The sequence below is a fragment of the Neomonachus schauinslandi genome, chromosome 4 (assembly GCF_002201575.2).
Source record: "Neomonachus schauinslandi chromosome 4, ASM220157v2, whole genome shotgun sequence".
In the NCBI taxonomy this organism is placed as follows: Eukaryota; Metazoa; Chordata; class Mammalia; order Carnivora; family Phocidae; genus Neomonachus; species Neomonachus schauinslandi.
This window is the reverse complement of record NC_058406.1, coordinates 123,762,188-123,778,782: the sequence shown is the minus strand read 5'-3', so window position 1 is coordinate 123,778,782 and position 16,595 is coordinate 123,762,188. Positions and strand designations below refer to the sequence as shown.

The following is a 16,595-nucleotide window of genomic DNA, read 5'->3' as shown; positions in this document are numbered from 1 at the left end:
GACCTGTCTTCTCACTTCAGGAAAGGGGAATTTACATAAAAATAAATACTTTTTGGATCTGGAAATGAAATAAAAAGTTCAGGCTTCCAAGCCACTCAAGCAACCAGCCATATTCTTCCACTTCTCTTTCTTGTTTTATCTAGATTTCATCTTATGTCATCTATTTCTCTTTTGGGCCTGCTCCATTCTCCACTCATTCCTGATTGATTAGGTCTCTCATTTTTGAGTCTGCATCCTAGAGGGATTCAGTCTGTTGACTTGGCCCCTGTTGGGCAGAGTCTTCCCTTCAGGCCCTCTCATCAGTTATCAGCTAGCCCAGTGTGGCAGATGTCCACTACTGTCCATCTGTGCCCTATCACTTACTCAGGCAACAGATGTTTTCTTCAGCAGGATGCTGTAGTCAGAATTTAAGCTAGAAGAGGATGTAGTCCAGACATTCGAGCATGTTTAATCTGTATATATATGGTTTTTAAAAAATGAATTAGTATCCTCCTTTATTGATAGCATCTACTTCCAAGTGTTCATATAACCACGTTAATAGGGCTGAGTATATGTTTATGTGACTTTCTGACTGATAGGATGTAAGTCTGTACTTCCACTTTTTGGAAACGTGAAACTTTTAATTATTAAGAATACATAGCATATGATATTTTTTAAAAAGGATTTTATTTGAGAGGGAGAGAGAGAGAGCACAAGTGAGAGGTAGAAGGAGAAGCAGACTTCCCGGTGAGCAGGGAGCCCGGTGCAGGGCTCGATCCCAGGATCCTGAGATCGTGACCTGAGCCAAAGGCAGATGCCTAACGACTGAACCACCCATGCGCCCAAGTAGCATATGATTATTAGAATTATATACATACTGTGTATCAAAGTTTAAAAATTCAGTGGTTTGGACATAGAAATCTTAAGTGAATATTCACTCCTACCTCTTTGTTCTTTATCTGAGTATTTGTGCTTTGAGTAATTTGTTTGGTAAAGCTGAAACTATTAGCCTGTCATGTTACAGTGTTATACAGATCTTCGAAAGATTTCATGTGTTTTTGAAATAGGTTCTTTGGATTGCTAAACATTTTATATATTTTTTTTGATTCCTCTAAATATATTTCTTAATGATTACAGATTATTATATTTAAATATAATAATAAAAACTCTTAAATATAAAAATAAAATCTTTCTGGGAAGGACATTCAGATGATACACAAAGGAAGTTAGTGGTGATGGGCATTATTTTTTCTCATAGACTTTTTTTCGTTAAATTCCTGTAACGTGCTAAGGTGCTTCAAGTGTTGCTTGACACTATTTCCCTAACCACTCCAATTCTCTGTCACTTATTTCAGGCTTTCGTCCTTGTTCACTTGTATTATAGAAATAGACTCTTTGTCTTTCTAGCTCTAGTATCTCTTCCTGTTTCACTGTGTTCTACAGATACTACCAGAATTATCTTTCAGAAAATAGGTTGGTTTATGTCAGTCTTCTAAAAGGTCTATTTTCCTGGTTTTCAATTTTTTTTTTTTTTTAAGATTTTATTTTATTTTTTGACAGAGACAGCAAGAGAGAGAGTACAAGCGGGGGGGGAGGCAGGGAGAGGAAGAAGCAGGCCCCCGCTGAGCAAAAAGCCTGACATGGGGCTTGATCCCAGGACCCTGAGATCATGACCTGAGCCGAACACAGACACTTAGCGATTGAGCCACCCAGGCGTCCCTCAATCTTTTTTTTTTTTTGAGATTTATTTATTTGAGATAGAGTGCGCGCACATGTGCGCGAGCAGGGGTGAGAGGCAGAGGAGGAAGAAGGAGAGGGAGAGAAGCGGTCTACCTCCCAAGTGGTGAGGCCAAATAGGGTCGATCCCAGATTGTGATCATGACCTGAGCTGAAATCAAGAGTCAAGAGTCAGTCGCTTAACCGACTGAGCCACCCAGGTGCCCCATATTACTCTATTTTCAAAAGCAGTACATTAAACGTAACAGTCAAGGTTCTTCACATTTTAATGTTACCCTCTCTTTCCAGCTTCATCTCCTACTACTTCATCTCCTACAACTTCATCTCCTACTACTGTTCTGTCCCTTCTCTTTTGTCCCCAGCTAGATCCTCCAGTATGGCTGTAGCCAAGTGTGTTAAAACATGGTGTTTACTTTCATCCTTCCATTAGTTTATATATGCTGCTCCTTTTCCTTCTGCCTCCTTTTCTACCTTCTAGGTCCAGCTTGAATTAATATATCATCATATATGAAGGTTTTCCATGAGCTAATAACCCTGTTCTCCTTCTCCTCCTAAAATTAGTTCTCCTTCTCCTCCCAAAATTAGTTCTCTTTAGCAAAACTTGTATTATATGTCATTAGTTTATCTCAGCGATGGAGTAATTATTACATTTTACTAAAGTTGGTTATAAGTCTGCCTCAGTCTGTGTCTCCTGGTAAATTATAAACTCTCTGAGGTCAAGGATCACATCTTTTTTCACATTGTTCATTTCCTGGAAGAGAATTTGAGTTTAGCTGCTTTAATATAATATCATCTATTATGGTTGCATTCATAAAGGCATTTAGTGAGTGTCTGGTCAGTTGAGTCAACAAATACTTCTTAACATCCTCTTTGGACTTAATATTGTGACGTCGAGAAATAACAGCAATTTAAAAAATGTGTATGATCTGGTTCCTTGCCTTAGGGAACTTTTAATTGTGCTGAGAAGGCAACATTAACATACCTATAGTAATTTATGTGAAACTGTATGGAAGAAATCCTGATCTGACTATTATTTACTTAAGTAAATGCTTAGTTCAGAGGAACAATGGGAGGAATCCTTCCTGAAAACTCAAATTGGGTTTTAGATAGTTGAGGGATGGCCTGAATAGATTCTGTAATGGCTAGAATGTTGAAGAGTACTACCTTAAATGCTAGGCTTAAAAAGTTTATGCTTTATCCTGAAAGTAATAGGCAGCAAAATGAATGTGATGATACAGAAAAATTAACCCGACAGGAGACTAGAAAGAGAGATTGAAGAGGGAAAAAATAAGCAGCAGGGAAAGCAGTCAGGAAACTATCCGTAATCTGGCCCTGAAATTATAAGGCTCTACATTGTGTAGGAATGAAAATCAAGGAATGACACCAGAAACAGATCAAAAGAAAGATTTAGTAACTGGTGGAGGAGGGGAAAGATATCAAAGATGATTGTGAGGTTAAAAGCGAAAACTGGGAAAATTGTTCTGTCCAACATATGGAACCAGTTTTGAGGGGGAAAGAGAAATGATTTTTTTGAATAAGAAGATACTACAAAATACAGTTAAAATTTCCAAAAAGCATTTGTAAATATAGAGAACTGGAGATTGAATGACAGGGAGATCTAATTATATGGAATTGGGAATCATCCTAAGAAGATAACATTGGAACTACAGTTAGTGCTATTTCTTAAACATTAAGGGAAATTATGCCTACTGTCATTAATTTTGTGATCTGAATTCTCAGTGCCCCTAATTTGTTGATCTCTGGAAGGACAATTTGTCTTTATAACCGTCCATGTCTATATGCCACTTAGTATAGCTAATGAAGCGCATTTGGCCTTGATATAGGTCACTGATGCCAAAAGCATTATTTACCAAAAGCTTTATTTCTTTCATTAAGAAAATAACTGTTTTCAGAAATATGTTTTAGAACTATAAGTGTATTCTTCTACTGAATTATTTTCAAACTGAAATGACTCTCTTTTATGTGTGGTAGTTGGAGGAAATGTGGACTGGAAGCAGATAGCAAGTATTCAGGAATCCATCGGAGAAACCAGTTCTCAAAGTGTTGTTGTTGCTGTAGATAGGTAAGGTATTTATTTTATTCCCTTTTCAAATGAATACTGTTTCAATTCTGTAGCATTTAGGTACATTTTGCTCCGTAGTGGTTAAAAAAGAAAAATTATTGCCAAAATAACTTTCCTTAAGTATTATAAGACTATACTGTGATATATGGTGATTTTGATGATGAAGTACCTATAATTTTGCTCTTTAGATCATGGAATATAGGAAGGAGATAAACAGTATGAAAATTTAACTTAAAATAGATATTAGTGGACATTAGGGAAATGGTAATCTTGATGAAAAAGAACACGTTTTATTTTTTTCATAGAAAACTAATTGGTCTTATTATCCCTATATGAAAATGGAGTGTTAATCTTTCAAGTCCTATTTGATATAAGATTGCATTATGGGTAAGTGAAGGATTTGCTGGCAATTCTCATTGCAAGCTTCTTTGGAAAGGACTTCAGAGTTTGTATAGTATATATATTACCAAGTATTCCTCATTTTTAGTTTGTTTTCTAAAAGTGAACCCGTACTAAATGTTCTTTTGAAGATTAGCTTTTTCTAGATGAATGCCCAAATATTTGAAACTTAACATTTAAATTTTTTTATTACTTGTGATGAAACTGTCCAAAATATAATACATATTTTTTCTTGGTGCTTGGAGACTTACACTAATCCAGAATTTTACTTCAGATAAAACTTTTTGCTGTAAGTACAGACTGAGCTAGAGTATTCAGTGGCCACTGACCCTGGAAATATTCCCTGCAACTTTTTCTTTGAAAAGAACTCTTAATCTTCACTTGCTGACCTTTTTTTTTTTTTTTTTAATAAGGGAAGGAGGTCATTTGCCTTTTCCTTATGAAGGCTGAAGAAAGATTGCATATCCTCTTAGACCCCCTGTATAACTTGAAGGCTTACCATGTGCTTGGCACTTTTCGAAGTACTTCCTAGGTATTATTTATCACTTAATACTTCCAGTAACTTAATGAGATAAGTATTAATATTGTCCTTAGTTTATAAAGGAGGAAACTGAGGCAGAGGGGGCCTAAATAACTTGTTCATCCCCACAACTAATCTTGTCTTGATTATTGTTGCAATAACGGTTTCATCCACAAAGAATTTTGAGGAGTGGTGCCAGGACATAGACTCAGGCAGCATGTCTCTTGAATGTACATTCTTACCCTCTCCACCGAGTCTCTGCCTGCATGTACAACTGGAGAGCTGTGTAATAATGTCTGCCCTTCTGTTGTCAGGGTAGCTTGTTTCCAAATCATTTTCCTGCCTTCAGTGTCTTTATGAGAATATCTTCAGGCAAGAGTTAACATTTTACCTACTATTTATTTCCATAGTATATTTTATATGACCATAGCCAGTTCTAATTTATCCATCTATCCACCGTTTGTTGCAGGGAGACATTCACTCATTTGAGTAAATGATAGGCCTCTCCATTTTAAGAATTTAAGATATTTTAGAGGGGTCTTAACACAAATTCTGTTAGTACTTTGTTGTCTCAGATTCATCATCACCAGATAACTTCTGCAAACATAAATCCAATGTCCAATTTTATACAAAACCTCAACATTTAAATTTTAGCTTATAATAAAAGCATTAAAAGTTACATCTTTGATTTACTATAGGATTATATTCTTGTGTGGTACTTTTCACTTTCTTATTAAATTTCTTCTGAATTTCTCAGTATTAGAGTATATTTTCATATGTAATATTCTGACTAAATTCATAAGCTAAGTCAGATAACTTAGGTATTCAAGTCAGTGGTGTGAATATTGTTAGGTATCATCCTGGAAAGTTCTGTACTTGTCTTGTAACAAGTCATTTTCTTGTCCTTAGGTCTGTTGTTCTGAATAATCTGTTATGACAAGTATAGGAAGTAAACATGAAAAAATCAAAGTAGTTGTTTGTTTTTTTGCTTAGTTATTTATAGCTTCTGTTAAGAAAAAAATATATGATTCTATTAAAAGCTACTTTGTGCAGGAATAGATTTTGTCCAGGAATGAGTTACCACTAAAAGTTAAAAAACAGTACCATAGTTTTTGTTTTTATTAATTTTAAGCACACCAGATCTAGCTTTATATTGGCGCATCTCACACTCTGGAACATTGTCTCCTATCAGAAAATACGTGTAGCGCATCCCCAACTGCATTTGCTCATAAATATCTTCAGATTAGGTCTTAGAAATAAGTGTTACCTCTGATATTTTCACTGTGAAAACTTTTTACATATACAGTAATTTAGTTTGCCTCTGTATTATATACAGTTTAAAGTTTATGTGGTCCAGAATCTGCAAGTTTTGTCAACCTTTTTTTTTTTTTTTAACTTTTTTTCTTGTATTGCTGCATTGCTTTTCATTTTGTGGCTGAAGCAGTAATCTATCATTTTGTTTTCCTGCTCATAGTTTTTCAGCACAGGTCTTTTAATATTAACACACAAGATTTTCATGCATCCGTCCTTTGCTTTTCATACAAGGAATGTAGAATCCATTTCATAGACTGATTTTGTGAAACATAGCTCTGTCCTCTTGCCTTAGTTTATGAAGGCTTAACTTTAAATGCCTCCACAGACTGCTATGCTCTACCATATGGCTTATCTGTAGTGGAGCATTACTAGAAATAAAGTGACCCCTCAGAGGCTACCACAGTGAGTAGGAATTTGAATGCCTTTTTTCAGGATGCATGCTCCCCCTAACTTCTGTCACCCTGAGTCTGTAAACTTGTCTGATTGCTACTGGTATTTCTTTGTCCTTGTTCTCCATCATTTCAGGGCCTTCAGAGAATTTGTTGCTTCTTTCCCCTGTAGTTGCATATAATGTCCATCGCTTTACCCCTCTACTCTTTGCCATTTGCTTCCTTCTCCGTTTAAAGAATTTTTTTTCTTTTTTTCCTCTCTTTTCTTGTTGTTTCTCCTATATACTGTTTAGTTTTATCACTGTGGTTATTTTTTTTTATAGCCATTGCCTATGTACCTGTAGTTTGAGAAATCACCTAATGACATTTATAATGTGTACTCTAGCCATGTTCATTTTTGTTCATGTGAGAAATTTGTAGCCTTTGTATATTTTTAATTTCTGGATCCAGTCTAACCACTGAATTAAACGGGGCCTTTATTATGCTATTTTTTCCCCCAGATGATGTTCTCAGCCAGATCTTTGAATTACTGTTTTGTTCTGACGAGCAATAGAGGAAATCTTAAAATATTCCTTTAGCAGGAGAACCAGAGTGTGAGTCATCATGTCAGTTTTTTAGGCTGTTTTTCCTGTCTTGTATTTGTTACTCATTGCCAGGACACATGGACAGACATACAAGGGCACTGAGGTTAAAAAATCATGATATACTCACAACATGGATATAGTGGACATAGTAGGAAAAAAAACCTTTCAGAATATATTTTAAATGTTTTATGTTTTGCTCAGGTAAGTGTGAGGCGGTATATCAAAGTAGTTAAGAGGGTGGACTCTGGGGGGTGCCCACCCTGGTTTGAATCTTAGCTGTAGGACTTACTAGTTCTGTGACTTCGACGAATTCATTAAATATCTTTGTGTCTCAGTTTATAAAATTAGAAGTTATACCAGTCCCTACTTCACAGGCTATTTGTGATTACTAAGTGAGTGGCTATATTATAAAACACCTAGAATAGCAGCCGCTTCGTGGTTGTTGGTAGCTATTACTGTTACTGTGATTATTTTTTATTTCTTTCTCTTTTTTTTTTTTCAGATTTATTTATTTTAAAGAGAGAGAGAGGGTGAGTGGGGGGAGAGGGGCAGAGGGAGAGAGCATCCCAGGCAGAATCCACAGTAAGCACAGAGCCCGATACGGGGCTCAATCTCAGATCACGACTTGAGCTGAAACCAAGAGTTGGTCACTTAACCAACAGAGCCACCCAGATGCCCCAGATTACTTTTATTTCTAAGCTTAATATTTGACCTGCTTCCGCCTTTAAGGTTTCCTTTTTGCCATGCAAATCCTGTGGTACACAATGTAAATTGAGGAATATCAGTTCACCCTGGAAGGCTCATCAGACCCTTGGTTACAAACCCAGAGCATCAGTAAAAATGCAGACTTTAAAAGGACTAATAGGTTTATGCTGAAATATTTTATGAAACTTTGAAACAAATAAAAACCTTAGTGAAGAAAGCTGGGCAAAGCTGGACAGCACAGCTTAACTCTAAACATTTGAATTTTCCAGGACATGTTATTTAGCCACTTCTTGGTTAAACTATTAGAGACTATTTGCAGCTTCTGTTAAGTTGCTTGTAATTTAACATAAATGAGTTTTAATCAAATGTATGTTACTTGTAAAAGCAAAGAATTTTTCATCTTAACATGCTTAATGCTAGTAGATAATCAGGAAAAATTGAAAAAATCTTCTTTTTTGTACTGTGCCAATTATCAGTTAGTTTTACAAATTGATATTTTCCTTATCTTAGAGTCTCATGTTGATCTAGTGTTTGTAAGCCTACTAATAAAATTAACGATACATTCTTATTCTATTATCAAATGCAAAGGAGGGAGAGAGGAACATCCAAACTGTACTTGTTATGAAACAATATGTTAACAATATCATTTGACTACCTGATTTTTTGTTCCCTTAAACCAGATTTAAAGTAGCAAGTACCTCAGGCTACTTACTTTTGAATTGATATAACAGAAGTAAGACTTTATAAATTTTTGAATTATGTTTCTTTTCTTTAGAATATTTACAGGGTCTACAAGACTAGATGGAAATGCTATTGGTAAGTATATACATTTATTTCACTTAAATTGGTTTTTTGGCTAAAAGACTTGAAAGTTAAGCTAAAAAAAATGTAAATCTATTTATATTATAGTGGATTTCGTCCGTTGGCTCTGTGCCGTGTCTATGGATGAATTACTTTCCACTACACATCCAAGAATGTTTAGTCTACAAAAAATAGTAGAAATATCGTATTACAACATGGGAAGAATAAGATTGCAGTGGTCTCGAATTTGGGAAGTTATTGGCGATCATTTTAATAAGGTATTTGAATAATTGTAGGATTTGCTTACATTTGTAATGTTTTTTGTTGTTAAAATTCCTTATAATGTAATTGAGACTTTTTTCTTCTTCTAGGTTTGTTAAATTACATTTTTGTAATTAAAATTAGAAAACTCTTTGAATCTTTTTTTTTTTTAAAAGAAGTGATTGCTGTGGGTTTTAAGAATTTAGTTAAAATATGTTTTTCTTGTTGAGAAATATTGTTAGTACACCTAGTGCCTTTGTGGAGAATTTCAGCATTTACCTGTGCTATTAGTCATATATTTTTTCTAAAACAAAAATGAAGAAATAGATTTTCACTGCTGACATTAGCACCCTATATTTCTGTTGCCATTACAGGTTGGCTGTAATCCTAATGAAGATGTAGCTATTTTTGCAGTAGACTCCTTGAGGCAATTGTCAATGAAGTTTTTAGAGAAAGGGGAGCTTGCTAATTTCAGATTCCAGAAGGATTTCTTAAGACCGTTTGAACATATAATGAAACGGAACAGGTATTTGTTGAATTGCTTAATATCAGAAAAATACCTTATTATTTTCCACCACAGGGGGAAAACAGAAGAAAGGAGAAAAAAAAACTGATGGGTTTTATGTATATGCATATCCAAGCAATTATATTAATATTTTAGGTCTCCAACAATTCGAGATATGGTTGTACGGTGTATAGCACAAATGGTTAATTCTCAAGCTGCTAACATTCGGTCTGGATGGAAGAACATTTTCTCTGTGTTTCATCTAGCTGCATCCGATCAAGATGAAAGCATAGTGGAACTTGCATTCCAAACAACAGGGCACATTGTCAGTGAGTATTCTTCTGCCTGTGTTCACGTTTAAAAAAAGAAAACAAAACTTTAATGTGTTCAGAAAATAATACAAAAGTAAGATCACGGGCCTATTCTGGGTTTTAAGTTTACCAAGTTTTGCCTGTAGAAACAGAGTACATAATGACAGTAATATTGTTATTACGTTATCATAGTTAACATTTATTGCATGTTTACGTTGTGGCAAGAACAGTAAGCACATTGAATGTGTTTCCTTCCATGTTTACAACAACTCTGTGTTTACAACAACTCTATAATGAAGTGTCTTCATTATCCCTTTTTAAATAGATCAGGAAATTCAGCCCCAGTGAGGTTAAGTGACCTGCATAAGGTGCATGATGGAGTTGTTGGGATTCAAAGCTAGGGAGAGGTTTTTGACCACTCCATTACACAGCCTCGTTAAGGGAGAATTAAATACTGAGGATGTAAGTTAAGCCTGTCTGAAAGATGATAATGATGACCATCATTATTTTTCATAGATTAAGAGACTGAAATACAGATAGGTTGAACATAATTTTGTATATTCAACTCAACAACTACTGATTCGGGACGTACTGTGTACTGTCACTGTATTATGTGCTGGCTTTATAGTGTAAAGAAAACACAGACCTGTGTCCCTCTCCCCACTACTCAGGACAGTCAAGTAAGCAGTAATGACAGATACAAAGCCATGTCTGTTAGACATCAAAACCCTTCACCTTTAAGTATGCTTTACATCTGGGGGTTGGTGTTTTTTGGTGCAGTTAAGAATAATTGAAAAACTAAAATTACTTTGATATATTTTTTACCCTTTTAGCTCTTGTGTTTGAAAAACACTTTCCAGCGACCATTGATTCTTTCCAGGATGCAGTGAAGTGTTTGTCTGAATTTGCGTGCAATGCAGCTTTCCCAGACACAAGTATGGAAGCAATTCGACTTATTCGCCATTGTGCAAAATATGTGTCTGATAGACCTCAGGTATAGTGTCATTTAGTAAACAAAATTTTGCTGAGTATTTATTTCCAGTCTAAGATCAAAGTTTATTTGGGAATTGAGGGGATAGGAAACGTTTTTCAGTAAACCCCAAAATTATCTGAGCTTGATTCTGACTTAAGTGATTAGTAATGATAGCTATCATTTATTAAAGGTGTCAGGTCTTTGTTTTTCCAAGTGTAATGATAGCTGTCATTTAGTCTACGGCCATACCACCCTGAACACGCCCGATCTCGGAAGCTAAGCAGGGTTGGGCCTAGTTAGTACTTGGATGGGAGATAGCTGTCATTTATTAAAGATGTCACGTGTTTTTCTATTTCACAACGTATTGTTTAATGTTCTTAACTTTATGGGACAGGTAGTGTTATAGGCCCATACAGATAAGGAATCTGAGGCACAAAGAAGTTAAAAAAAAATGTGTCCATGGTTGCAGGGCTAGTAAAGGAGACCTAGGGTTTGAACTGAATCCTGTGTTTTTAGCCTTTTAGTCCATACTGTTTCTTGCATGTGGTGCTGTGCGGTACTGAAGTTGACTGTCTGTCTATGGATGAGTGTGGACTTAAGCACTGGAGTAAAAAGTTGAATTGGCAACCTGGCTGCCAACCTTAACTTGCGTCTCTGAATCTATCTCTGTAACTATTATCAAGAGAAGTGATGCATTAGATTTGGTAGTAAAATTTTTTACTACATACTAATGTGGACCTATGGGGGTGCTTAGTACTTTTTACATACATTGACTCATTTGACCTTCACACTTCCCAGGGCGGCTGATAAGGCTGCATGTGTCATAACCAGGGAAATGATAAAAATGCAAGCCTGATTTAACCTGGTGAATAGAATAATACAGAAAAGCTGATGACAGAGTTGAAGCTGAAACCAACTTTGGAATTTTAGTGCAGTGCTCTTCATAGGCAGTTATAATCTCCATCTTTCTATAAATTGTTTATCAAATTGCTTATTTGTAAAGCATTTAAAAAAATTTTTGGAGAAATAATACAGGTGTTATGTTTTGCCTTAAGTATATCTCCCTTTCTTCCTGAAGGCTTTCAAGGAGTACACAAGTGATGATATGAATGTGGCGCCTGAAGACAGGGTTTGGGTCAGAGGATGGTTCCCAATCCTCTTCGAGCTGTCCTGCATCATTAATAGATGCAAATTAGATGTAAGAACCAGGTAACAATCAGTGTTTGTAACTATAATTTTGAAAGGCTCGTTTTGACCGCAATGAATTTTTGTTTTGTGAATGTAAGTTCAGTAGTTGAAGGCCGTAAGTCCGTAAGTCATGCGTTTTATCAAATATAGTAATATTTGATAGGCAGATTTTAAAATATGTTAAATGGAACAACAGTAAAAATGGAAATACTACTTTTCCTTCAGATTTTAGTCTAGCATTTCACTTTGAGTTTTAGCTTCTATGTTAATTTAATGATGTTACACAGTCTGTCTTTTCATACATTTGTTTCCAAATAAAAATTGAAGTTAGTGGCAAAATTTATTTTCCTGACAAATGCTAGAAGAATTTCTCAATGCATGTCCTTGGTCAGCTTTAGATAAAGAACCATTTCTCTTGGAAGACTGACTGGTCAGTAAGACAGTTTTGAATAATACAGGTCTATTAACAAAGAAGTGTGCTCTTTCAAAAGTATATTCTCAATAAAAGATCTATATGAATGTATAGTCCATTTGTGAAGAAACTATTAGGGATATAATGCAACTGGATAAGCATTCAGTATGCTCTTCTTATGTTACAGCTCATGTCACTCCCATAGTAAAATTTTTATCCTACATTTTTTACTACCAAATTGAAATGATTGATTTGTGTATCCTGTTACCTGTCAACAAGTGCTTGAGACACCATGAGTTCAATCATATGTTTAAATAAAATCTGTCTTTTATGTATCCCCTCTTCTTTTTAGGGAGAATCATTAGTCATTTGGGCAGTTAACTTTATTGGATTTTTTAAATTGGAAAGGTAGTAAATAGAGACTTGTAAGATATCAGCGATAGGACTATAATGAAGGAATGAACCTTTCCTTCCTCCTCTTATGCCACAGCCACCCTTATCCCCATCCAAGGTGGAGTTGATACATATCCTAAGAAATTTCATTTTTATTTGTTATAAGAGAAATTTTATAAAATTAGGTAAATAATCCAAAATAGGACTCAAACCTTAGGAATTTGTCATAGAATTTAATAATCACAAGAACACTATACAGCATTTTAGACATTGAGAATTGTTTGGCAGTGGACCTGTTAGGAACTTGATAAAATTCAAGATAGCCGCTGATTCATGTAAACTAAGTTATTGAGATTTACAACTTTGAATTGTCCAGCCACATCATTGGAGCAGCTAACATATCACGACCGACACATCATATAAACTCAGCACCCCCTCCTTGCCCTTGTTTCTTTGTAGAAATTTATTTGATGAGGGGACCTTCCTGCTTCCTTAGTCTTTGAGCCTGTCCTTGTCTGGGACCATCCTGCTTTCCTTCTTGCCATATCCCATGATCAGATTATGGATGAGTTCTAGTTGTTAAAGAGAAAATATGTATTCTGGTCGATAAAGGAAAGATATGAGTAAACTTTGTTCAGTAATGGCTTTTTCTTATTTTATTCCAGGATTTGTAAGGGCTGATATTTAGATTACATTTGAAAAATGTAATACCATGATTTGTATAACAGGTTAATTACACAGTACTTTCACATGTGTTCTTATTTGATTGCCTCAAAATTCTGTAGATTAAGGGTTGGTTAATTAACCTGGGGTCTCACATACTCTTTTTCCCTGTACCAGCAACTTAAGTATTGCTTTCAAAAAGATTTCTTGAACAGTGAAAATCCTTGGAAACCTCTGTAGCTCTGTGGGCCTGGAAGAAACAGGATTCCCACATCCCCTTATCCCTAGCTGTGGGAGTTAGCATCCAGTTACTTAGAGTGGGAGGAAATGGATTTCAGGCTCAGGAGATGGAGGAAGAGGGAGCCTTGTTCCATTGTAGGGGAAAAATGAATTCCAACAGGCTTCTCCCGAAGAAGAGAGTATGTTTCTTCCACAGGAATTTCTTTACTACAGTTCCTTTACTTTTCATTACACACATTAGGTATCTCATACGGATCAAATAACTCTTATGGATCAAATAACTGCTGTGAACTTGCTGAAGGACCAAGCTACCATAACGTACTTTACACGTTTATTTAACAGTTAGTTAGAGCCTGCTGTGTGCCAGACATGAATTAAGCCCAGAGGTAGCATAGCAGCAAATGAGCTGGACTGCGAACCAGTCCTTATGGAGTCTTTAGATAACATTTGGTTCTGGCTTACCATCAGTCTTCTCAGAAATATAAACCTTTTTCTAAATGGAAAGATACCTATTTTGCTAGAAGAAAGTAACATGTAGAGAAAAGATCAAGCTTTTTAATGGTTACATGAAGGGATTATTATTTAGAGGAAGATAATAAGGAATCAGGAAGGCAATGTTGAGTTTTTAATTTTAACACTTATTCAAAAGACAGTGAATGTGGTACTAAGCAGTTTATTTGTTCAGTAAATACTTATTGTGTGCCTCGTGGGTGACAAGCATTGCTCTATCTCTGGACTATAGTAGGAAACAAACTGCCCACATGAATGTCTTAGTGGATCAGTTCCTTTGGTTTCTGGGATATCTTTTTCAAAGAGTTATAGGACTTTTAGCAACACTTTAATTGCTCATACAGTATCCCTGAACTAATTTTATGATGATCACTCACAATCTTTAATTTCATTTACAATCTTAAAATGCTGGGATGATGGGGTGGGAGTGGAAGAAAAGTGAAATAAAACATTTTAAGGCCAAGGCCTTTGGAATTTTCTCCTACATGATGCGTCCCAAAGAAACCAGTTTTACAGTTGAAATTTCTTAAAACTGAATCTCTTATGTTAGTTTAAAACCAGTTTTAAACTTTTTTAGTAGCTTCATGACCTCTAAAAACTATTTTAAGAGGGGATTCTGATGTGGCATACTTTTTTGTATTACAGCTGTCCACTTGTGTTCTATCGTTTTAGGGGTTTAACAGTAATGTTCGAAATAATGAAAACTTATGGCCACACTTATGAAAAACACTGGTGGCAGGATTTATTTAGAATTGTTTTCAGAATCTTTGACAACATGAAATTGCCAGAACAGCAGACAGAGGTAAGAGAAAAATATTTTCATTTAACACAGTCAAGTTAAAAGGTTCTGCACATTTTCTCTAATACAGTTTAGTCGATCAAATCAAGTACCTGGAAAAGAAAAAAAAGTTCCTAGAGAGTTTTTCATTATAATAAAAAGTATGTCTTTATAAAGAAAGAACGCTAGTTGGGGATAGAATCTGAGTTAATGAACTGGTTGTTTTCAGTGTTTTTGTTGAACTTCCAGTTTCTTTCCTCATTTTAATATTGCCACAATTACAGACACCAGTAGCTTTCTTTAGTATTCATAGTGACATCTTATTCTGAAGTGAGTACAGAATACATAGTAATAAGTTTTATTTATTTTATGTCAATGTCTTTTACTACAAACCAATTATGGTATGCATCTCGGTAAATGTAGGGAGAGAGCCTCAACTTTTCTTGTTTTGTCCTATATAGCTATATTAAATGCAGACATTAGGGACACTGACCTGCACGAAGTTTTACTTTAGATCTGTGATTTTTAAATCTACAGGTAGACTCTTACTGAAAACATCTAAGTAGACATATGTATATGCACTGGCACAAGGATTAGTCCTTTATGTATTTAAGAAAAATAAATAATTTATACTTATTTTGTATGGCCCTATTCACCATTTATGGTATTTTCAAGTAACCATACTTCATGAGAGTTTTATTTTAAATTTATGCCAAGCACACTTGGATAAGTTCTTACTTTCTTCCGCTTTATTTCTCTTTTATGTTCTGTCATATTATGGAGCAAGGCCAGCTGTTGATATTCATGCATATTGTTTGAGAAGAGTCATAATGTTAATAGCAAGACAATTCAGTGATAATTTTTTAAAATCAAAAATAATGCAAAAAATAGTTAAAATTATTTATACATAAATTGTGGAATAATGGAGAAAAAATTGATCTCAGATACTGAGTCGAGGTGAATGTAATATTATAGAGGGAAGTAAGTGCTCTGAAAGGAACATGGACAGGCTTAGCGTTTTTAAATATGCAAACGTATTTCTTCTTTCATTCTGGTTGTTGACGAATGGTCTGACCTTCTTTTAATGACTTTTTTGCCTTAGAAAGCTGAATGGATGACTACGACTTGTAATCACGCACTTTATGCGATCTGTGATGTATTCACCCAGTATTTAGAAGTACTCAGTGATGTACTTTTGGATGATATTTTTGCCCAGCTCTACTGGTGTGTGCAGCAAGGTCAGTCTATAGCAAATAGTGACACAAAGTGTTAAATGTGGCCCTGGCAATATGTAAATGAATTGCTCTTTTCTTTTCCAGACAATGAGCAGTTAGCACGATCTGGTACAAACTGCTTAGAGAATGTTGTTATTCTGAATGGTGAGAAATTTACCCTAGAAATCTGGGATAAAACTTGTAACTGCACACTGGATATCTTCAAAACCACAATCCCACATGCGTAAGAAGATTTTACTCAACTTTATATTTGTATATTGAATGATAGACATAAAAAGTTTGGTAGTAACTAGTGATTTTTTTTAACAAATTCTTTTAAAAATACCTCAGTGTTCATGAATTTGTATTTATTGCAAATCAGACTCCTATAAACCGTAACAAATACTTGAATTAAATTCTTTATAAACCAGACACTTTTAGTCTGATTCGTCATATGGTCATTGGTCATATTGAGGTGATTCTGCTTTAATAGGGTTTTATTTTTATTTATCCAGATTAAAGCAAGCAGTGGTTTTGAATTTTAAAAAAGCAACAGAAAAACTAAACATCTATTTCAGTTACTTTAGATTTAATAATCTAAGGAAAATTTATTTGCAAATGTATTTTATAGTTAAT

General features: G+C 35.0%; 1 protein-coding gene across 2 annotated transcripts in view; it reads left to right on the top strand.

Moving 5' to 3' along the window:
* The window catches only part of ARFGEF1 (ADP ribosylation factor guanine nucleotide exchange factor 1), a 144,148-nt gene that overhangs the window by 107,942 nt on the left and 19,611 nt on the right, over positions 1 to 16,595 (top strand). For both annotated transcript variants that reach the window (XM_021688624.1, XM_044914638.1), the window contains 10 exons: positions 3,709 to 3,799; positions 8,486 to 8,526; positions 8,620 to 8,789; positions 9,147 to 9,298; positions 9,434 to 9,606; positions 10,422 to 10,582; positions 11,640 to 11,770; positions 14,640 to 14,769; positions 15,848 to 15,983; positions 16,065 to 16,203. In XM_021688624.1, the coding sequence (XP_021544299.1) occupies positions 3,709 to 3,799; positions 8,486 to 8,526; positions 8,620 to 8,789; positions 9,147 to 9,298; positions 9,434 to 9,606; positions 10,422 to 10,582; positions 11,640 to 11,770; positions 14,640 to 14,769; positions 15,848 to 15,983; positions 16,065 to 16,203 (1,324 nt within the window). The remainder of the gene's footprint in view (positions 1 to 3,708; positions 3,800 to 8,485; positions 8,527 to 8,619; positions 8,790 to 9,146; positions 9,299 to 9,433; positions 9,607 to 10,421; positions 10,583 to 11,639; positions 11,771 to 14,639; positions 14,770 to 15,847; positions 15,984 to 16,064; positions 16,204 to 16,595) is intronic.